This window comes from Neopelma chrysocephalum, unplaced genomic scaffold (genome assembly GCF_003984885.1).
Source record: "Neopelma chrysocephalum unplaced genomic scaffold, ASM398488v2 Primary Assembly neopelma1_147, whole genome shotgun sequence".
NCBI classification, from domain to species: Eukaryota; Metazoa; Chordata; class Aves; order Passeriformes; family Pipridae; genus Neopelma; species Neopelma chrysocephalum.
In genome coordinates this window covers 1,381,626-1,406,079 of record NW_020897809.1, presented here as the reverse complement: position 1 = coordinate 1,406,079, position 24,454 = coordinate 1,381,626, and the positions used below count along the sequence as shown (strand labels likewise).

Below are 24,454 nucleotides of genomic sequence, written 5' to 3'. Positions count from 1 at the left end.
CATTGGAATTTTCAATAGCTCATTTCTTGGCTTCAGGAGGTTTATGCATTCACCAGATACAATAATTAGCTTCCTCCCTTCATAAGATTCCAAAACAGATTTCAAAAAGCCCCTTCAATCCCTCTGTAGTCAGTTTATCCAGAATTAATCCATTGAAGTGATGCATTATGTTCTACCAGAAGAATTAAACAGAAAAAGTGGGAAGCTCTCTTACCTGTAATTGACTGACTGGCCAATAGGAGTCAAGTGCTGGCAAATTGGAGGTGTAATTTCTATTTAATTATGGCATTAAAAAAATTACATGATATACCTATTTAACATGCAAAGGAGTAAAATCAAAGCTAATAAGAATAAATTGTAAGAGAGGACATGTACAAAATGTAGTAGCAGTCTTTTTGTTTTTTATAACTGTTCTCTGCTGAAGAGAATGCTGGCTGCTGTGCCATTGTATTGCCTGGAAAACTGGCATCCCTGGCTCGGATTCTAAGATCCTGCCAACATGCAAAACTGCATTGCACAGATGCATGGCTACAATCAAAAATATCTGTTAAAACCCAAGTGGTGTATGTGCTTTTCATGCTGCACATGAAGGTTGTATCAATCCAGTTGAAGTTCGGTTGAAATGATTGCAAGCAAAGCCCAGATACACTGTTCTAGAGCTCAAATACGAATGCAAATGAATGGATGAACCATGAAGAGTTTTGCAAGCCTTTGGGTAATAAACTCATTTCAGAATGCATTTAAAAGACAATAGTGCAACCTCTGTGTTTAGACAATGGGTTACAACCAACAGTATAAAACATGAACAGTTCTGTTTAAGCCAATATAGCTACTAGTGCAGGGCAGACAGTAAGAGTCCCATAAATTATTGGCATCTGAGAAGAACATGGCACTGTCATGAGAAAACACAAATACACCCATGCTTTTTTTCTGGGATGACATATTTATCATCCTAGAGAAGTCTGTTTTCTTTAGATTAACACCATAACTCCAAACTGTTCCATTTCAAAACATCTTGTCAGCACAATGGTGTGGGGAAGGGGAAGCAGGGTCTTACTGGAAGAGAAACAGGGAGGGTCTTAAAGACTCTTTGATCCACAAACCTAACAAACCAGAATGAAGCAGTTCTGTAACTGCCCTAATCCAGCCCAGAGCACTGTTGCCAGGAGAAGAGCAGGTCTGGCTCCTGCAGCCTGCTGTGCCCTGGTGCTAACTCAGGGAGCAGGAGGCAGATGCAACATCAGTAACAGGATTTTGTTTTGTGCCACTTGGAAACAGAAGCCAAGCAAGAATTACAGTTTTACCTGCAATGTGTATTTAAAAACACAGGGCTTCCAATGGCTAGCCAAATTATCCTTTCAACATTTCCTGCTTTGTCAACAGAAGTTTAAACACAAATTAAACTACCTTCAGTCCCTGGAGGAAAGGTTAGATGGATTTAAGATGCATTTAGCGTGTCATATAGGAAAAAACCCACAGGTACATGCTCAGATAGCAGTGACATGCGGCCCCAGAGACAGACAGATACAAACCACACTCACTCCCACACACTTGATAAATGCATCAAATTGCCCAGGAACCAGAAGCACAGCCAGCCATGACCCTGCACATGGAGTGAGCTGAGAGGGTGACTTAGTGCAAGTGTTCACACAGGTGATTTCTGCAGATGAGAACATTCATTGCCACAAGGAAGGCAGCACAGGTAAAAGACAGACAGCTTACCCCTCTGAGCTGATGGACTCCACCAAATATCCTCATCACTCCATCAATCTCCTGCTCCAGCCTCCTGGCCCAGTACTGCATACTGCAAGAGATGGAGAGAAAGAGAGAAAGAGAAAGGGAGAGAAAGAGAGAGAGAGAGAAAGAGTCAGAGCCCTGACACTGAGTAGATAAGCAAGGGACTGAAGGGAGAGGAAGGAAATCAGTGCCTCAGTTAAGTTCATTGCTCTCCCTCTGCAGCACCGAGTGCAGGCACAGCACCAGGGACACACTGCTTTGAGAATTACAGCTGGGGCAGGTTATAAACTTCAAGACTCCAAAATTTATGCACAAGGCGCCACAGAGAGAAGAGGGGGGAAAAGGTACAACAAAAACTGCAAGGCGTAAGGGTTTATTTTCTCCTTATACAAACAGTTGCAGTAGATAATTACTTAAGCCCAGAGTGATTAACAAGGTCGAAGTGATGTGGAGCACAGAAAACAGCTTAGTGCTTCAGCAGGGCTCTGTGGCAGAGAGCAAACCCAGAGCCGTGGCAGGGCCAGAGGTGTCTGTCCTACTGCGGCAATGGATTATCACTGCGGCACAACAGGGGGGACCTGGGCAGAGCCCGGAGCCAAGCGCGGAGCAGCGAGTGCCCGAGGGCTCAGCTGCTTTGCACCTTCAGCTAAGCCCAACCCGAGCCAGGCACAGATAGAGCCAGGTTCACTGCAGGCAGAGCTGCCTCCCCGGGCAGCGGGAAGGGCCAGGAGCTGCCACGAGGCATCTCCTTTGTCCTGAGCCCCGTAGGTGAGGGAGGCTGCCGGGGCTTCCAACAGGCACAGCACCCTCCCATACATTCAACCACACAGATTTCTGCTTAGAACAATCACTCCACGTCAAAAACAACAACAAATAAACCCTCTTCTAAATCCACAGAACTTGATAACTCTCCTTCTTTTAATGAGATTTCCTGACTCCAGCCGCTGACCACACAAATGTCAAATCTCCCGTCTGACCTGGAAAAGCAGCACTCGATTGCCTCTGCACCACTTGGCACTGCCTTCAGTGCTTTTTCCAGAGCAACAGTGCTCTCTCAACATACACAGGGGAAAGGAGGGAAGGAACACAAGGGGTGGAAGGTAAGGCCAGCAGCACAGCCAGGCGATGGTGGGAGGGAGCAGACCAGCTCGGGGGGTTGCACTTTGGTTCGGTTCACCAAGTGATTTCATTCTTCATGCGAATAGAAATCCCCCAGGCAGCCCACACACGCTCCCACACCATCCCAAACGGTGGAGAGGCTCTCCCAGAGATCAAGGAGCAAAGAAACCCAACTGTTTTTCAGCTGGGCCTCAGAGGACTCTGAATTGCACAGCACAGCCCAAAAGCTGGGCAGAAATGTCAAAGCAGAAAGATGCCTGAGCCCAGCGGCAGAGCAGAGCTTGTGAGGGGTGGGGGGACAAACAGGACAGAGGGAGGGACTGGCAGACAGACGTGTGTTACTCACACAGTCAAAACTCATGCCAGTTAATAACATCCAAGGCTGTGGATGAAAACAAGATTTAATTGCACACCCCAAGCCTTATCAGTCTTCCACCGTAACTTATGCCACTTCCCACGTTCCTGCAGAGGCAACGCTGCCTCTTTTCCCCTGGGAGCCTGGCTGGGGAGGGGAAATCCAGGGAATGAGATGGGGGAAGACATCTGCAAACCCCCCCCTTCTGCCAAAGGAGGGAAAGCAAAGCCTTCAGTGGGATTGCAGGGTGAAGGTACCAGGTCACAGACAGGGCTGAGGAGGGCTGGGTTGGGGTTTTTTTGTTTTATTTGCTATCAAAGGTATACTCAGGTTAACCTGAGTACCAAAGTTATCCATAAATCTTATGAAGTATTTTCACCAAAAAATATTTATTTTTACACAAGACATTAATTTAAAAAATATGCCCTGGAATACCAAAACTGGATTTATTTTTTTCCCCTCCTCCAGTTTCTCCAGTGAACTGAAAAAAAAAATCAATTATAAGCTCATACTCAGCCACAGGTCCAAGAAACCCCACTGAGCACTTATGGAGCTGACACTTTTCCTTAACTTCCAGCTCTGTACAAGATCCTTGATTTCAGTGACACCTGCCTGTGTCAGCTCTCCCCAGGAACACCTACAACACCACAGCAAGGGAAAATTACCACCCATCTTGAGCTGCATCCATCACATTAACAACTGTTCATATCCGCTTAAATGTCACGTATGGCCAAGCCTTCAGAGAGGATTAGTTACAGAGGAAGACAGAGGCATCAATATTACTCTGTTGGCATATGCTAAAGAGACACTGAGCGCTCAGTTGGGCTGGGATTTACAATTAATTTAAATTTAGTCAGCAGATTTGTTTTAAAAAAAAAAATTTAAACTTATTCCACCCCCTGCCTCCACCCCAAGAAGTTCTACTATTTTAAGGAAAAGCCACTGATTTTTCATTCATGAGAAAGACTGCGACTCCCTTTAATTGTGCTGCCTTACAGACCAGCAGTTTCCCAAAGACTCCAGCTAAGCCTTGTAGTACAAGCTTTAGGTACCACTATTAAAATAACTACATTTGTGTATTACACTATGTAATAAGGAGGGCATTTTGGCATAGTTGACACCAGGTTTCTAGATTAAAAAAAATAATAGCAGAAGCAGCTTCTTTTTTGGTGTGGTATGGCTACACAAGAGCTTTTGCCAGTGGTAGTAAAAACTCTTTTTTCTAACCAGCACATCCCTTACCCACATCACAACACTGTCAAAACCCTTGTGTGTCCATCACCGTGTCCCTCTAGCCTTGGACACGTCCAGGACCAGAAGTCTTCAGAGTGGGCCACATCCCAGAATTTGAAGGTTTCATTTCACTTGCTATATTAGGGTTGAAAACTAACATTAAAAAAAATAAAATAAAATACATAAATCCCATTATTATTCTGTTTAAGTTGACCTTCTGCCTCTCGTTTCTCTCTCACGGCCAACGCATTTAAAATTTTATGCAAGACAACCGTAGCAAGGATGAAGAGGGTAAAGGAACTGCTAGCCCATGATGAACATGGAGATTTCTCTTTGAAGTGTGTCCCCTATGGAAGCTGTGAGCAATAAGACATGACAGTCATTGCATTCCTGGGCCATTACTGCACGCCTCAGGTGCGTTACGGGGCTCGTGGAGCACTAACTCCCCAAAACACACAGCTGGGAGCGCCCTGCTGCTCTTGTGAAATGTCATTTACAAATAAAGCATAAAGAAAACAGCTGAAGCACTGACTGGGAAGCCACTGGCATGGCTGTGGTGGTGCTCAAGGAAAGCCACCAGGCTCCCTTTATGAGCCATGTGCACAGTCCCTCCCTTAAACCGAGCACCGCTTCAGTGTTTGCTGCAGTGAACCAACGTGGGTGAGGAGAAAACCTTTGAGCTCAAGAATTTGTGATGGCACTCATTAGCTCTGTGCCTGCAGGAACTGCATGGAAGGAGCCTGGCAGCCCCACCATGTCCCCTCTTTGGCGTGACATATCCAGCACACCCCACTGATCCCCATCATCTCTGCTGGCACTGTCTTTGCTGAGGAGTCTCCACAGGACTCTTCCAACCCAACAACTCTACAACTATCGTAGGCACAATCAGGATATCCATTAAAAAATCTTTAGTATTGAAAAAAATGGTTGTTTCCTTCCCTTGTATATTTTACAGCCTCCTGTGCAACATTTGCGAGGGACATAAGTGATTTTTGAAAACACAACTCCATTTATCACTCCCTCTCCAAAGAAAAGTACAAAAATGTTAATTGATTTCACAATTTGCATATTTGATTTTTCTTAAAGATGAGATAAAGTAGGCTTTAAAAAAGCAGCAGAGCTTCAAAAATGTTTACTGTGTCAAGCAGCACATCAGGAGGCAAATCACTGCTGCTGCAGTTGGGGCCAGGAAGGAAAGCATCCCACTTTGTCTCACTCCTGCTCAGCAGGAACCTGTGCCTTGCCACTGGTCACAGCAGCCCTTGCTTAGGGTTAGGGCACATTTCATGCTGCAGGTGACCCAAGCAGTAGCAGAGACTTCTGTGCTGGTTTTTGAGGCTACACCACTGCTCCAGCTGTGTGGCTTTGGAAGAAAATGATAATTGCCTGGAAAGGCAGGAGACAGGCTGTCCTTGGCCCACATCCTCCCACACTTGAGCACACAACAGATGGCAGCCCCAGTCCTGGTCTTCTCTCACACTCACAGACCAGGCACCAGTGCAAACCATGCACTCCAGCCTGTGGCCAGCACCAGGAGCTGCCGCTGCAGCTCAGCCCAGGGTCACTCTGCTCTTGGTGGCTCAGGGTACCTGGGACAGACCCTTCCTGGGCTGCAGTCACACCTCCTCACAGCTAACCTAGGGCTGGGCAAGGCAGTTACACAAACCACTAATGAATATAAGCCTTATTGCAAGCCACCTCTCACAAAAGCACTGGGAAAGGAGAAGTAAGAGGAAAGAAAATTAGTTTTCTGCTTGAGGACACTTTTTTCTCAAAAGAAGCCTTAGGAGAGTGCTTGTTTGGCTGTCAGCAGGAGAGGATGTTAAGGAAAAAAAAACAGATTTGGTCCTTTTCTTTTGCTGCCTTCCTGGCCCCCAAAATAAGAGAGAGTCACAGAAACATGAAAGGGCAAGAGGAGAAACTACTTGCTAAGTAGATATACTGCCCCAAAGCTTATTGGGTTCTACAGAGAGTGTGTTCTGTACAAGTGTCTACACTTCACACAGGGTGTTCAGCCAAGAATGCTTCACTCTGATTCATACGCTTTGGTTCAGTGCCCAAATATTGCTATTTAATAAGGTTATTAATTACAGTGTTGTCTAATTTTTGCTGTGCAGGAACTTCTTATAATTGGCTTATTCCTTCAAGATGCTTAATCCTTTAACTGTAATAGTGCGTGTCAGTGCACACACGTGCACGTGTGTAAGTGCAGTGCCCCCTCTGAGCTCTCCTACATACCTAGGCTGTAAAAACTCCACGTGAGCCAATATTTACCCATCAAGGAAAAACAAGTTGCCTTTTTTTTTTTTCCCCTGAAGATACAACTTGCAGAGAGCACCTGTTTCTTTCCAAATGACCAAATAATTACTGACCGTGCTTCCAGACGTTATCAAGCCTCCCACACTGTCATTTTATTACTCTGTTTTAATTTAAAGTATGTGCCCAGGTGTTTATAGAAAGGAAAGGTGGGAAAAATTTGCCTGCTGGACTAGTCTTTTCTTAATATTTGTCAAGACATTATTCACCTCTACCATCTGGTCTTTCCTGTAATAAGAAAGCATCTTTGACATTATTATAGGAGGGAAGGATGGGACAAATGAATATTAGAACTATATCCCAAGGAAGATCTTTGAGAAAGAGGAAGGGGATAATGTTTCTGTATTCAGCTCTATCACCACATTACTTTGTTCTCTTCAATTCAGACGCTACCTCTCTGTGCCTGTTTCTGTGTCCTATCTTCTCTCTGCTTCATCTCTACAATTTTTTGCAGGAGTGTATGTCTTGAAAAAAACAAAACCCACCTAAAAAAACCCACAAGTGCCAAAACCCCTACCAGATCCATCTTGATCCCAGTTTGACACCCCAACAAGTATTACAATATAATGAAAAGGATAACTGTGGAGTTTTTTCAGCCTGCAGGATAGACAGAGCTGGGCAAAAAGTGAGGGGGAAATAGTCTGGCAATTACACAAAAAACCTGTGCTTCATTAACAGGTCTTGAGCACAAATATACTTGTAGGTACCTGTGGGAAAACCAACAGTAACCACCGACTTGTCACCAGTGACATTTAGGACAATAGGAAAATCGTTCCTTAAATATGATTTCTCTATTGAAAAACAGAAGCATTAACCATTTAAGGTCTAACTCCACCTAAAAACAGAAGAGGCAGTAGGTGTTCAGCAAGTCATAGACATACAGGATGGCAGGGGCTTAGGAATTCCTCTTCCACTATTAGTTGCGCTGAGACATCTAAACACCTGAACCCTCTGCATGAAGTATTGTCTAATCTGTTCTTTAAATCCTCTGCTGAAGGTGAACCCAAGATCCCTACAGTACCTTCTTCCTGTTCAATTTTTCACCACATGGTGAAAAAGTTCCCTTCTTATTCACCCTAAATCTCAATTCCCTTTTCCCACTTTTCCCACCTATAGCAGACACTGAAAAATTCTTATGACAGGCTCCCAAGAACTGGAAGATCATTATTCTGCTGCATCCTTTGGAGTATAAAAATAAAGAACGGAAGGGCAAACTCAGCTTTTCCCAGCTTTCCCTATTTTGCACTGTTTTCTAAATATTTCATTTTTTCTGTTGTCCTTGTCTGGATTCTCTGCAGTTTCCCTCCATCTCCAAAGGCTCATGCCAAGGAGTGAGGTCAGGTACTCCAACAGAAGCCAAACCCAGTGCTGTATGAGGAGGAAGACATCACTTCCCTCGTCTTGTCCAAGAAACTACTGAACACTGCAGAATAAATGTCCCCTTCTGCTATGACAGCACTTTGTTGACTCAAAGTGAGCCACGATAACTCTCAAGATCTCTCTTGCCACACTGCCACCCAGACAGATGTTCTTTATTCTGTATTTGTACATTTGATTTCTCCCTCGTAAGTGCATCGCTTTGCATTTGTTTCCACTGAATTTCATTTTGCTGATACCCAGCTCGCCGTTCAATTTTACTGGATCATTCTGAATTCTGATAATGCCTTCCAAAGTACATCCAACCCCTCCTAGCTCAGTGTCGCCTGCAAATTTTATAAGCATATTTCCCATTCCATTGCTTAACTTATTAATGAAACTATTGAATAAAAGCAGGTCCAGGGCAGATCCCTGCAGGACCCCACTTGAAACGCCCTCCCAGTACGACAAAGAGCCATGATAACTATTCTTTGAGAGCTGCGTGTCCAATCAAAATATCTTGAATTTCAAACTTTACAAAAAGCTGATTTGGAGTATTTGATATGCAAAGGAGCTGGAGGCCAAAGGATAATACAGTGAATAATTTAAAACCTAAGAGTAGGTTTGAGGGAAATCACAATCTGTTGGTGGATGATTTGCCCACAGACAGAGGAAGGAGAAGCCAGTGAATGTGTTAGTTGGTGCATTTGCCCAGCAGTGCTGCAAAAGGCCCCATACAGGCACTGATTCCTTCTGATCAAACACATGCACAACCTCTCATCGATACAGCAATGAAAAGAACAAATGGCAAAGCAACCACAGCAAATATCTCCTGCAGACAAACGGGCAGAGGAGAGAGCATTCCCAAAAGGCCCTTCCAGCCATGAACCCCATCCCTGATCGAGTTCCTCCCATCCTTATCAGCCTAGAGTTCATCTCCAGGCCATCACTCAATGATGCAGCCATTGTGTGATGGATACCTGGATTTTAAGAGTGTTATTTGGCAGGACCTCTGTATGAGGATCCCCAAATACATTAAAACTGTGCAGGAATTAATCCTCACAGCCTGAAGGGGTAAATCTGATCTCAGCACATGGCCACCAACTCATACTTCTCTAAGTGAGAGCAGAACTAGGCACCTCAAGATGCTACCCTATTTTCACCTAGGTTCAACAGGTTCAGCAAGCAGTTCCCTACCACGTGGGGAGTCTAATCAAGCCAACTGTATAAGCAAAATTGAACCTGGTTGCCTTACCAGAGGAATAAATTAGCTATAGGATTTATGTCTGGAGATCCAGATGGACTGTTTCTGCTGCCCTGGGGATGGTCCTGCAAATGGGAACTTTATCAGGTGGTTCATATACTTTGAAATTTCATGTGATGGTGGCAGAAGCACCAGCACACAACTCCAGGGCTGTAACACAAAAAAAAGAAGCCAAAGGCAATGGCTACCAGTTACTGGAGCTGTACTGGTGATACTGGCAGTACTCTCCCCAAAGCAGCTAACATTTTTTTTCAGAGCCCGAGCTAATGCAATGCCTTAACCTCCCTGCTTTTTTGAAAGCTATGCTCGTATTTTACACCTCGAAACTCTATTTCCATGGCACACTTGCTGATGTGCATCAGGAGCAAGAGAAGCCCGTGGCTTCTTCGCACCATCTTTGCACTCCCGTCGCGCAGGATTAGAACTGGGCTCCTAATCTCAAAGCCTGTCACAAATCTAGACTTGAAACAATGAATTAATAAATAAGTGAGGAGGTGTCAGTTTTATGGCACACGCTACCTGCATAAATTTCACCCAATGCAGCCACTTGTCATTTCCAGCACCCCTTGAGACCCCAATGGCTGATAACTCTTGCACGTCACTTTGCAACCCATTATACAGATGAAGTGTTATGATAAAACCTCCCTCCTCGCTGACTCCTTCTGTTTTACAGATGCAATCTGAGTGGAGGCTGAAGAGATCCCATCCCCCACAGCAAAGATAAGGTTACAGAGGGTAGGTCTTAGTAAGGATTTTGCAAGCTGCATGAATTATTAAAGTCCTTTATGATATAATGACAGACATATCAGGTTATTTGTTTATTCTGTGTATAATTCATGACTCTCTTGGGAGCTAGACAGAAGTAGGATCGCTTGTTGCATCTTCTTCATTCCAGTAAATCCTCATCACCAGATGGAAGGCTGAACCCCCCCTTGAGAAGACAAAACAGCCACACCTTGCAGGACCTGCACTTGGGATTGGAGATGGGAGAGCTTTTTTCACAGCCTGGAGAAACAGTGAAGCTGTCACTTGAGTGCATCAGGCTAGATGGCTAAAAGATGACAGTCCCAGTAGTGTTTCTGTCTCGTGCCACCAGAATAGTGTCCACTAAAGCATATGAAAACAGCTTTATGATTAGATGCTATGAGTTGCCCCATGCTCCTGTATCACTGCTGAGCAACAGCAGGACCATCCAAGCTCATGCAGGCTCTTACAAGACTTTCTGGCTGCACAAATACTACGATACTGAACACAGCAAAACAGTTCTCCTTGCTTGGGTCATTTGTGGAGAGTCTGGTCAAGATGTGGGGCAAAGCTTGATAAGGGAGTGCCACATCCCGATGGCTGGAATGGAGTTTTTGATACATACATTGTAGTCATCTCTCATTTCCCTAGTGTGCTGTTTAAAGAGTGAGGGAGATCTGATGCCACAGCAGCAAACTGGAAATAAAGGATTGTCTGGAGCCCCTGGCAAGAAAGAGCTTCTCAGCATCCACACAAGGTTCTCCACCCAGGGATGCTCCTACTGCCAGGAAGGGTCACACTACTCTGGAGAGCTGCAGCAAAACACAAAGATGGTCAGTCTGCAAACAGCACACTGTAACTCTTATCAGCCACCAGACACCAGAGGACTGCTTTCAGCACCCACCCTGCCCATGGCACATTTCAGCTGAACAGACATAGAGCAGGCACAAATGATTAATCTGATCACTTAAAGACAAGCCATGTTAAGGAATTTGATGGAGGACTCCTGACTAGTCAGACCTCTGCTGAATTTCTGTCTACGGCTTCTCTCCTTAGCAAAGAAAGATATCATTAACCTCTGCCACAAAGATCTCCTGCTACAAGAGCTATTTAGGGGCATCCATTGTCATTGCTTCAGCCTCAAACCATGCCAGTCCAAGTCTCCTGGGGTTTCTGGAGTAGCCTCTCACAGCACCATATGGAACATTCCTCAGGGGTTTCTGGACATCACTGTCACTCAATGTCTATCTAGTTAAACCCCCACCTTAAACAACCCCTCTCCCTACCATCCCCCTACCTGAGAGGTTCCTGGCTCCCAAGAGAGCATTGTAATCATTGTTATTATAAAGCACTTAGCGATGTTCACTTATTGCATCTCTCACCAGCCAAATACCCAGAACCCTGTTATTTCAAATGTAGTTGCCTTCATTTGCAGAAGCTCTTCATTGTATTAGTCCCTTTCAGCAATGAAAGAAAAAAGTGGGGGTGGAGAGCACTAAAAAAAATAAATAATAGTTTACCACATTTTATGCCATTACCTCACTACTTTGTGATACACATCTAAAAGCTGTTTGCAAGACCTCTCCTGCTGTAAGGTGGCATCCAGGCAAGCTCTGAGGCAGAGAGAGAGTGGAAGCGTCAAGCCCAGTTCAGTTTTGTCCCAGTACTGCTGCATCACCCAAAGCATTACAGCAACAGAGATGAAGCTGCCAGCTTTCACAGGTCACCTCCTCTCTGTTCCCCATCCAGCTGGGACAAACACTGCTCCACAGGGAAACAGCATATACATACCCCTTTCCTCTGAAAAGGATACAAGTCTGCATAAATGGAGGTGCCTGAACCACACTGGAAACACTCAAAAGGTGCAACAGGATTTGCTCTACATGCTCAGGACACTGATCTATCAGGCTCAATTTCCTCATCTCCAGCTGCAGCCAGCTTTTCACAACAAAAAGGATGCCCCTCCTGTCCAGGAGGACCCCATGAACGGAGGATGCTGTGCTGGAGCACCTTTAGGAACAAGGATACTGTGCTAAGCACAGTGGGAGTTTTCCCTGCTGCAAGAAAACACCACTCCACAACAAGCTGCCTTCCCTTTCCAAAGGAAAGGGTCACTGGGAAACTCTCGTGGAGCCTCAGCATAGATGTGTCCATGTCCTTGCCAGATGCCCCAAGCTGATAAGCCAGCAGTGCACCCACAAGCTTGGCTTCACAGCTTTCAAAGTCACCATCCACATTCCCTCCCCACTGCAACACCACAGTTGAAGCAGACAGTGCAGCAGCCCATCAAACATCATTTTGAAGGGGCTGGTCAAAACTGGCAAATCCTCCCAATATGTCCAACAAAAATATTTTCTGTCTTTTTCAGGAGGGGAGAATGGAGCTACAAAGGCAAAGCAGGAGTCTCAAACCCAGACAGACTCTTGGGAGCAGAGTCAGAACTGCAACTCAACCTCCTCATGCTAAATTTGATGTCTGCCCTTGGAAGACACCGCCAAAGCAGGAAACTCTCACACCTGTGGGTACCTCAGAGTAGGATTCCTCCCAGCCCTCACACACAATACCACTCACATGTAACTGGAATTGAAGATTACAAGATAATTCTCTCTTCTGCTTTTCTAAATGAGTATTAACATTAAACCCCAAAAGATCTGACATCCCAAAGCCCTATGAATAGAATGCCTCGGACTCTTTTCTGTAAGAAAGAAAAATCCCAGTCTCTAATGTGGTCCTCTCAATGGGGCCTGTGACATCACCAGCCCCTTTCTATTTAGAATAATGACTTCTTCCACACACCAAGAGATTTGAAATTACCTGTGAAATATATTTCCCTAGGCACAGGCTCAAGAAGCATGTAAATTACCCAGCTTAATGGCCTCCAGAATTTCTCTCCAAGACAGACACAGGGAGCAGGAAATGTTCAGATGGTATCTCAGGTACCACCCAAGGGGTTAAATGTCTGAGGGATGGTCAGCAGCTACTGCCCTACAGTTTCCCCAGTAACTGGTCCCACTGGTGAGCATTTGCCACAAAGAGGCAACAGACACAAGATCCAATTCTAAATGGGTGCATCATCAGCACAAAAATGCAATTTTAAAGAGAGCATTTCTTGGGAAAGGTGCCTAACCATAATTTACATGGCACAAGGAGCCAATGTAGGGCTTATGCAGCAGAGGGCACCCATTTAATTTGCAGAAGTCCAGTGCTGAGCACTCAGCAACAAGGCCTCTTGCCCTCTGACTAACTGCACAGAGAACAGCACTGCCCAAGCTTTGATGTTCAGGCACTTGCCAGAGAACAGAGTCCTTCAGAGGAGCTTTTCATCCACAAGGACAGTTCCCACCCTCCCAACACCAAAGAAAGGGACAGATACTGTCCCTGGAGTCCAAATCCTCCTGCCCATGTTTTTTGTTCCTGCAGTTGAATCTGATGTCTTGTTAGTACAGAGCAGAAGAAACATTTTCCCCAAAACGAAGAGCATGGATCATTCAAGGAACAGAAGAGGAGTAATTAAGTGATCTGGTTATATTTCCTGCTCCACCACTGACATACTGGACTCCCTGAAGCCTCAGTTTCATCAGCAAAATGAGCAATAGGGAAATGCTATTGCAAAGTGCATGTACAAAACTATGACAAGGAGTGGAGGATGGAGAACAGGACAAGATGCTCACACTGCAATGGGGAGGGATAGGGAAGGGGGACAATCCCAAGGGCATCATGAAAGAATTACCTGTCTCCCCAGGGAACAAGCCTGAGGCACACACACAAGCTTTGTTCCTGATGCTTGCCAAGACTGATAGGTTGGTCACCCTTTAACACACAGTGGACAGAAAGTAGGCCAGAAGGTCAGTCAGGGATAAGAGAACACCTGGGAGATGGGCCTGGCAATGGAAAAATGGGCCAAATTCCTCAGTGTAAACCTCCTCAGAGCAAAGGTGTAAGACAAGGTCTTTGCTGAGACTCTTCTAAAGTGAGAACCTGCCCTCATTCTCGGCCACAAGCATCTCGCTAACCCACATACTGCCAGAAGCTGTGGTATCACAGCGAGATTAACACAGAAGCAATTTTAAAAAACAGCAATTTCCAAGCTAATTTCCTCACTTACAAGCGTGCCACTAAGGGCTGAAGTCCGTCTGGACTCCTCACAGCTATCTGTGCTCAGGATTAACTATACAACACTGCCAGTAATGCAAGCACTCCACTACTCAGAAACTATTAGAAGATAAATATTAAATCTCAATATCATAGCAGTAGAAAAAAAATGAGGAGAAGGAATGTCATTGTAATAAATACTGTAACCAAGCCAAATGAGGGAGCAAGGTTACTTTCATGTGGAAAATTAGACCAAAAAAAAATACAATATACTTGAAATAGTCCTTGCTTTGGTTGTGGGATGTGGACTTTTGTGCAGTGAACCTCACAAACTTCATAACAGTGTAACAAACTGCAGTTCAGCCAGTACTGCAGGCTGGCAGTTGTGGGGTGAAATGGCACTCTAGCCACCAATTCCACTCAGCCCTGAAGCACCAGGCCTTGCACATGAACCCTTCATCTAACATACACTGTTAAGCAGAGAAACTGCAGCCTTAGGCATTACTTGTGGCCCCAACTAGGCCTTAGGTAATGCAGCAGCTGGAGCATCTCACCTGCAGCCCAAGCAGGTCCCATTTCCCACTCTGCAATCACTCTCATACTCCTCCATAAAAAGGACAGGTACTATTTACCAAACCTTTCCCTTCTGCAGCTGCTTGGTGTTCTCTGAAAGAAACTTCACATACAAGAACCCTCATGTTATCTAATGAGATCTGATGACAACTGAAAGGCCCAAACACAGCAATAAGTAGATTTAACTAAGAAAGCCAAATATTACACAAGCTACCATAAAACCACCACATCTGTCTTTCTGGCAATTGGCAAAGCTACCCTTCCACCAGCCAGCTGTGACTCCAGAGATCAGGATGGGGTCTGGCAGCCACCTCCCCACGAGAAGGCGGCTGGCCATGCACTCAGTTGCCTAAGATTCCCCAAATAAGTGACATTTATTAAGTGGCCCTTATAAAATAAAAAAGGCAAGGCTGCTTTCAGCACACATAATCACAATCATAAACTGCACAGACCAGCAATGCCTTCAGCACAAGGCTCCACTTGGAGCGGTGTCAAGAGAAGAAGGGCAGGAAAAGATTCCCGCACAGCAGCGTCGCCACAGGCAGTGCTCCATGCAGAGCACCAGCCTTGGGATGCATCCTCACCTCTGGCTTGGGAATGCTGTGCCTGCTCGAGCAAACACGGCCCCAGAAGGGCTGTCACCACAGGGCTGCAAGAAGGGGGAAAGGTATGAGCCAACTCAGCACTCACAGTGCTGAAGTGAGACCTCGTGCCAAAACGTGGCTGTCAGAGCCCTTTGGTACCCAGCTGCTCCATCCTCACGTCTGGGCAGGGAGCACAGGGAGGCAGGGGGAAATTGAGGGTATCAATTCACCTGTGGAAGGAGCCACTTCACACGAGAAAGAGCCCCAAGCACCTAGCAGGCAGTAGGGGTGAGACAGAGCTAGTTAGATTTTTCTCTAAAGTAAAGACTAGATCAAAACAAATAAACATAGCAAGGAGCAAGTGACACAGAAAGGTTCAATTTAGCCTTAAGATGATGGGTAAAAAGGCGGTTTTGATGTCAGAAATGCCAACACAACATTTTTGCTTCTGGGTCAAACAGGCGGGCAGGTGCTAAATGGGGTTATTTAGAAACTGGGACCAAAGCATGAGCAGATAGTAAATGTGTTAGGTGTGTTTCTTTTCTCCATCTCACAATAAAAATCACATCAGAAGCAACCACAACCACCACCATATTTCAAAGAAAAAGGCCTGAAATTTTCTCCCCGCATAATCCCACAGCATGGTTATATCAGGGATTAATTTGTCCCAGTATCTTGGACATTTTCTTGACAATTCTCAGTTTTTAAACCTTCACAGCTGTAGCAGAGCACAGCACACCAGACTGACAACAGCAAATTCTTCTGCATTGTAACAAGCCCAACGTCAGGAACGGCTCAATCAGAAGTCCCTCAGCACTCAGCCAAGGAGGGGCACAAAAGCATCCCTGTTCACAGAGAGGGTCCCCTCTGCTCTGTGCTCTTGGAAGTGCTTTTATTCTGCGGGAGGCAAAATAATGTCATCAGTTTGGTCACCGATCCACAATTATTAAGACTTCCCAGCCAACAAAAACAGAATAAATAAAAACTAAGAACTGCGTGAAGAGAAAAATATTGATTTTTTTCTTTATACTCATGTAATCTACCCTCCTTCCCAGAGCAGGCAAGGGAGGAGGGGAAAGCAGAGTGCCCACGAAGCTTTGACGCATGCCTAGCTCACCATCCTGAAACCCTTTTCAGCTTGCAGGCCTTGAATAATTAAATGCTGTTTCTTCCACCCTTTTTTCCCCTGGTATTCATGACACACTGCTGCAGAAGGCTTCCTTCTACCTGGGCAAGGGGCATCCCTCTCTCTGCAGAGGTACTGGAAGCACATGAGCCCACACAATACTTCCCACACATGCTGATCCCAAGAATGTGACACTACAGTGAACGCTCAGCAGAGACCTCTAATTTACAAGACTACCTCAGACATGAGGAAACGGCACTTTGGCTCCTCCTGGGTCTACTGAGTTCGTTATGGAGCAATAAAAAGACGTTCAGCCACTCACAGCCCAGAATCTGACTCAATCTTCAACACCTGATAAAGCTGAACATTAGGTGCTTCGCTTGGCTTAAGTCTGTCTCTATTTTGGTGTTCATGTTACAGCTGCCAAAAATCTGCCAGTGAAACCCACCATATGTTAGAAATGCAAACAAGGCACTGCATTCATGACCCTCCCTGTGTCAACGTGTACAGAGAGTGTTCATTGGCCACAACAGAGAGGTATTATTACATGAAATTTAATAGCTCTGACAATTCAAATACAAGAATATCTCTGGTTCAACAGAAATTACATCGCTGAGAGCTTTATACATTTTTGAAGGGTAAGGAGCTTATACAAGGTTGGCTCTGGAAATTATTTGGATATATGCCCCTTGTTTTGCTTTCTTATTTGGGGAATTAATGTGAACGCAGACTTTAGACATGGGATTCTTCTGGACTGCAGAATATTAAGTGCTCACTGGAGAAGAAACAGAGCCTGACAGCAAACTGGCAGCTTGTGACAAAAGTTTCAGGACCCGGCTCTGCTATGAGTTAAGAGGCATTGGTATTTATAAGGAGAATCATATCCTCATTTGTCACTTCAATGGAGATGGATATAACACTTTTCCAATTCTTTCCACCAATTCGGCCGTTTAAGGGCTAACTTGGTGCTTCCAAGGCCAAGAGGCTCAGAATCCCAAAAGCATGGGGCAGGCTCTGCTTACCAACAAATCAAGTACACAAGAAGCAGCCACCCTGTGAACCTGTGCTGTGCCTGCTGCACCACTGGTTTTTAGCTGTGCAATGGTGTTCCAGCAGGGACTGAAGCAAGGCAGCACGCTTGCGGCCAGGACTCCAGCTCTTACTGCCCTCGCTCTCCGTGCTGGATAACACTGATTTAATGCTCCTGTGGACACACATCTTCCAGGTTATCCTGAGCAAACCTCTCTGATCCAGAGCCACATGCTCTGCACGCTTGCAAACCTTCCAGTTGCCAAATGCCCCGCAGAAAAGCCTGGCCAGCCCTGGCTTGATCCTTCATTTAGTGGAACTCAGATAAGAAAACCTCACCAAAATGAGTATATACTCTACCAAAACTACCCCTGCAAATAACATTCCTATAGATGGGAGGCAGCCAGTATTTGGTCATGAGATTTTCACCCTTCTCTGTCCTTGTGTCTGTACTCCCTCCATCCTTTCCGCCCCCCCCCCTTCACTGAAGCATAAGTTGCTTTCTAACACTACAAGGATTTTTGCTCCAATGCACAGCATGATTTAACTAATTCGCACTTCATTGCTCTGCACACCTCATCATTTGCACATGAAAACAGCAGTCTCTCTATCCCTCCACTTGCTGCCTATTTCTTCCTCCTCCTCCATCCTCCACCTCCTGTACCTCCTCAGCACAACTCCACTACGGAAGCTGCAGTGAAGAGGCTCACATTACCAGGACTCCATTGCTTTCACAAAATTTACCAGCTCGCTGTGAAACCTCATAAATAATTCAAGAAGACAACCTTTGTCAGGTAAATGAACGTGCCTTTTGTAATCCATCACCCCGGGTTTTCTATCACAGGGATACCCGTACTCATTGTAGGCACAACCCCTATTGATCCATGGATTCCCCAAGCGTCACTGTGGGACACGGCAGAAGAACAGTTTTGGCACCAGCAGAACCCAAGGAAACCCAAAGTCTGCCCAGGGCTTCAGGAGATTCATAACAGATATCCACTGGTGCAGAAGTAGCTCCAGCCCAGGCCATGGAAAGCACAGCTCCATCCCCACCCTTCAAGGACAATGAAAGAAGGAACAAGGTCGAGGGAGGCAAGAGACATTCTTATTAAAGATCTCCTTTTCATTGCAAGAATTTCAAGTATTTTGACATACACCAGAGCTAAAAATCACGTTGCATCCTGTACTTCTTGCATTTAACTCCACGCATATCAGTGGTGTTACTGCACAAAGGCACTTAGAGGTAGGCAAACTCAACTTCTGTTTTGACAACTGTGCCCAAGGCTTTGCCATCAGCAGCGCTATTGTACTAGACGGTTTACACCCCCATTTAGCACCCAATCTGATTGCTGTCAGCAATTACCTCCTCTGGAGTTCTCAGCCCTAGCCAGAAGCCTGGGGAGGAGATTTGATCCTGGTTCTCCTGAAAGGCATCTCCGTGGCCCCTGGAGAAGGTGTGCTGTGCAACCGTCCCCACCAGACCGAGAAGAGCTCCTGAGGAGGTGGCACGGTGTCCTAATCAGAGGCAATAATAACAACCTTGCCGTACTTAATGAATAGATGGAGAAACCACAGACCGTGCACCCTTTGTCGGGCCTGACTGCCATTCGGATCGTTGTGTCTCTCGCCCTGCAGCCCTTTCACCCGTCACAAGCTCATCTGGTTAAATACCCTGATCACTCACGCGTCAGTCAATGCGAGAAACACTTGGCTTTACAGCGGGAGAATGAATCCTCTCGTCTGGGTAAACACCTTTTATTTCATACGATGCTTATGACCAAAAGATAATGGCGGGGACAGAATGGGAAGGGTCATAGGACAACTGTCAAACTCGGGAAGAAAATCCACTCGCATTCTCCAAAAGATCAAATGATTCAGCCCGAAGCAAAACATGCCAGTAGCTTGTTGATACAAACTAACTCTCCAGTAACAACAATTTGTACAACCCCATTCCCTGTGTAATAATAAACCTGAGGATGAAGGCTAGATTACAAGCACAGCTCTAAACCAACAAACTACTACCAACATCCCTGAGAGGAAAAATATTTTTGCTAACAAAACACATTTTGCCTTCAAGAGGCTCCTAGAAAAATAAATATCGAAATGTACAGATACCGTCCTTTCTTGCTGAATATTTCACTCGAGTAGTTTGCTTGGTAATGACTTTTGCTTTTATTTCATCCCACTCGAGTATTTCATTGGCTGAAAAAGCATTGCCTGACTCGTATGGCGTGCGCACATGTACAGTGTTACAGGGTGCAGATGAGCCTTTGTGATGGCTTTTGAAGCCAAACACGAGGAAGCTTGTTTAAGGATAAACTTTCAGGTTTGCGTTTAGACCCTCTGTAACCACCTTCGGCTTTTAAGGGGCTGTTGCACACACACATACAACACACATGAAGCTTCTTCACAACACAGCTGCTGAACTCTGCCTGTCAAACACTGAGCACAAGCCCATTTCTACCCTCAGGTTACTGTGCAGGAGCCTTATCGATTTCAGTGGGAAACCAAAGGTGTCCTCGAGAGAATTTCAATTAACAATTTCTAAATGTATACAGTTGAAAAACTCTAGCTCCCGAAACCACAATCTTGAAGGGGATGAGTGCAGGCAGGGCATGGTGTGGAGGCATCACAAAGACAGGCAAGGAAGTGTTAATGCCCTGCTCTTTCCCCATGTGAGAACTGACCAGGAAGCATTCAGGAATTGCAAGAGGAATGGAGAAGAAAGTTCTAAATGCCAAAGAAATACTGTAAATGGCTTTTAAAGAGCATTTGTTCCTCTCTGTGAGGCTCTTCTTTTACCTCTGGGAAGTTCAGGGTGCCTCTGCACACCTCAGAGAGGTTTCTGCCACCAAGCACAGCCTGCACAGGGCTGCTGCAGGGACACTGGGTGTTTGTGCCTCCACTGGGTACAAACTGTCACAGAGGCTGCTCAGCCCTCATGGGGACAGAGCAACATTATCTGTCAGTCACTCATGGTGGTAGATTGCCCTCCCAGGGAGCTGTCTCCCTGCTCAGCCGAGCACAGCAGAAGACAAGCAGGGATATCTCCCCACTTCTTCTCTGCTCCTTTTTTTACAGGTTCCCTTCCCAAGCATCAAAACCATAATTGGAAGAGATTTTCTAACTGCACAGCAGGTGGGCAGTGGAACAAGAGAAGGAACTTCCTCTACATGGCATCATGCAAACCCTAAAGCATCCAGTTCTAATGGAGTTATTTATTTCAAGCCCTGCTAGCCCAGATGTGCCATCACTACCAGCATCATTAACCTCATTTGGGGTGAAATGACACAAGTACAAATCAAAATCTTCTACAAAGAAGCAACTAATTTGGAAGAGACAGCCTCGGGCCCACCTTCCAGTGGGGATGGGAAGCTATTAGGCCTTATTTGCCCTAAGCAGGAGCCTTCACTGCTCACTATCCAACAGGAACACAGGTCACACCTTCAGCCTGCTGCCCAAAACAACTGTCTGCATCTGACAAGTGCTAAATCCACTGGAGTAGCAGGACTGGCACTTTCCCCTGCAGACATGCCTTTCTCCTGTGGCTGGCTGGGCAGAGATGCCCCGCAGAGCAGCGATGAAGCCAAGCCTCGCCAGCGGACGCGCAGCAATTCCGCGCACACCTGCCTCCTCAGGAGAAGCAAATGGCTCGCCACCCTCTAGCAGATGGCAATTTTCTTTCAAGTCCAAGTGACAAAAAGCCTTGCTGCAAAGTGAGGAGGGGGTTTGTTCTGCTCCCCAGCAGCGGTATTTGCAGCCACATTCCTCAGCAGTCACACACGCGCGATCTCCACTAACGGGAGGCAGCGGCAGTACAGGTGCAGGACTCCCCTGACCGACCAGGCTTTCAATCACCTAATGCCAGATCGCTCAGAAATTCAAGCAGAGGCTGTTACTGTGCTGCCACAGGAATCCCTCTGTGTACTATTTAAAAGAAAAATTAACTGCAACCAACAGCCTTTCTTTCCACAGCCATTAATCCCATTGACCACACAGATGCACATTCTTGTACGTGGCGATTCCTAAAAGGAGCCTTGTCAGTCAGTGGACATCACCTAACACGCCCGCCCCAATGGGTTTGTTCCAATCTGGGATTTTGCTTTTTAAATCTCAATGAGAAATTCCCCTTTGGACAACTGGCTGAGCTGAGCTTTCCTTAGCTCAGCATAAGATGATTAAAACCATGCTACCCGGGAGGAGAGAGATAATGTAGAACACCAGTGATTTATCAGGGACAGAACCAAGAATCAACACAATGACAATAATTAATACAATTGTAACCAAAAATAAAAAAGAAGAATGTTCTTTATTTTCTTTTCTCTCCCCCCTTAGGCAAAATATCCTAATCATTCAGTCTGCTGCCTGCCAGAATGAAACGATTCTGGGGCTGCTTAAAAAAGCAGCCTAATTTCTGAGTCCGGTAGTGAAAGATGACTTCAGTGATTTACAGAGAAAACCTCCAAAGACAAACATGTTTCTAATCAATGCTCTGAATCATTCACAAGGGTGCATTGTCCAAAGCAGGAGAAAATTGGCTTGTAATAGGAAGAATTTAGCAGCCCATCTCATCAGCTCAACTCAGCTCCTGACCCACAAATCTGCCAAAGAGATTGAAGTTATATCCAGCCTCTTTAAAAACAAGAAAGGTGCAAACAGGTAACTACTCAGGGGGAACAGTCAATTAAGGAGGGTTGTTCAAGCCTTGGTGCCAGTTACCATTGCATTCTTTACTCCCATTAAGTATTTCCTTCCCGAGAAACAATCACGGCAGCCCTAGGGCAGAACTCGCCAGGCATTTCAGCCCACATGTTACAGCATTAACCTACTGCCCAGCAATTGTGCATCATCATCAAATATCCATTCGTGACCCTTCTCTTCTCTGGGTTCACAGAACAGGTCATAAGGGGAACCAAACGAGCAAGAAGATACCAGGTCAGGCTGAGGTCTTGCATCCCTTCTGAGTCTCTTCTCCAGATGCAGCCAGACAGCATTGATTCCCACCAGAGACACACACAGAAGAAGTGGCCTTTTCAGGACCATTCCTTCATATTTGCAAGCAATTATGATTCTTTGCCAGTGGGTTCAGTTTTTGCTCATCGTGCCTCACTCAGTGCAGGATCAGGCCCGCTCTGATAAGTCCACTGATAAGAGAGCACAGAGCTAACAAAATCTAGCCTAGCAAACCCCACCAAATTAATTGGAATAAAACTGCTTTGGTTAAAAAGCTGGCATTGTTCATTAGAACAACATAGATAATAATGAGTCTGGGCGAGGGAAGACTGGCACATTATTTACAAATTATACGCCTTTCTATGTCTCTCTTGGTTTAGGAACCTTCTTATAAAACTTCCCACAGTTAGAAAGAAAACACAGTTTTGACTCACAACCTGGTATCCAGAAGCGATTTATTCTATAATATGATTCTGTGTTCTGAATTTAAGAAGAGAAAGCAACAACTTACAATCCATGAAAAGCTGCTGAAATATCAAAAACATCCCACAAACTTTATCTGCGCTTCACCACGTACATAATCCCCTTTGCTCCCATAGGAATTCTTATGGAAGCAATGGTCGTTCATGTAAGAGCAAGACTGGATCAGGCCGTAAGGCTGTGGTACTTGGACGAGAACTGGCATGTTCCCTTTCCTCTCCTCCCCCTGTAGGTAGACATTTCTCAGGGTCTTATTCTGAAGAATTTCTATATTTACATGACAGCAAGAAAAGGGAACCCATCGGCTCCCAGAGGTGAAAGATATTTGGAAATATGGACAGACGACCTGAAAGAATCCAGAAAGAAGCTGTCTGAATGGGAAGGATTTCTGAATAAACAACCATGCCTCCGGTGAAGGCAGATATTAACACGGTAAGCTACAGCTCTCCCAAATAAACAGCACTGTTTCTTCTGCCGATAAGCCTTCTTTTCAGAAGGCCTGACTACATGCTTGTAAAAATGTACTTTGAGATCAAAGACACTAATCTAAAGGGCTTTCAAAAATACTCCCTATGACATATATATATGCAATGTATTTCTATTCTTAAGCAAATCACAAATGACAAGAAAATTGTGACATAAAGCAGTGCACATCCACTGGGGCAGCACAAAGTTAAGGGCAACACTGCTATTATTAACTCTATGTCATTGAAATCTTTCCCCCACCTTCAGAAACGCAGACTGTAAGGACACGGTGTCAGCCTTTACTTTGAATCGTCTGGATTTCTTTCCGTTTTGTGTCAACAAAGCTCAGCATTTCATAACGGAGATGACAGCCTCTTAAAATACATCTCGGCAATGTTTCACATGGATGTGTGGAGGGGGACAGGCTTAAGGGTTATCAAGGAAGGCAAGAGAGCCGACCGTGTTAGCAAATATTCCCAAACATTAACTTCCAAAACGTTCTCTTTCTTCAAAAAAATCTATTTATATCCTTCCTGCAGCGACTCTTCAGTCCCCCACCCCCTCACCCAAATGAGCTGCTTTCCGACTTTCTCTTTCAATAGATTACAGCCAATTTCGGTCGGTCCAGAGGGAGGGAGAGGAAGACCCGCCAGCTCAGATAGCCTGTGGAACTATCCAGCTATTATTAGTTTATGCTCAAACTCCGGTGGGCACGGCCGGTTTGTGGGTACCATATTGTGTGCTTGAAAACGGGGATGGCGATGGGAAAAAAAGAAGTCCTTTTTCGGTCTTTCCCCCCTCTCGCCACACGTAAGGCTCCGACAGCCGCCCTGCGGACCGGCACCCGCCGGGGAAGTTTGTGCTTTTCCAGCAACTTTGGGTCTCGCTCCTCGCCCCGCCGCTCCGGCGGGGAGCGGGCGGAGACCCCCGCGCCCGCCCGCATCCAGCGCGCCGGCACCGGCAGCGCCCGCCGCGGCCCCGCCGCCGCCGCTCCCCCGCAGGCCCCGGGGCGGCCCCGCGATGCGCCA

At 45.7% G+C, this 24,454-nt stretch overlaps 1 protein-coding gene across 2 annotated transcripts in view; it reads right to left on the bottom strand.

The window, feature by feature from the left end:
- The window catches only part of CACNA2D2 (calcium voltage-gated channel auxiliary subunit alpha2delta 2), a 238,634-nt gene that overhangs the window by 188,531 nt on the left and 25,649 nt on the right, over nt 1–24,454 (bottom strand). For both annotated transcript variants that reach the window (XM_027701077.1, XM_027701076.1), the window contains one exon: nt 1,723–1,804. In XM_027701077.1, the coding sequence (XP_027556878.1) occupies nt 1,723–1,803 (81 nt within the window). In that variant the 5' untranslated portion in view covers nt 1,804. The remainder of the gene's footprint in view (nt 1–1,722; nt 1,805–24,454) is intronic.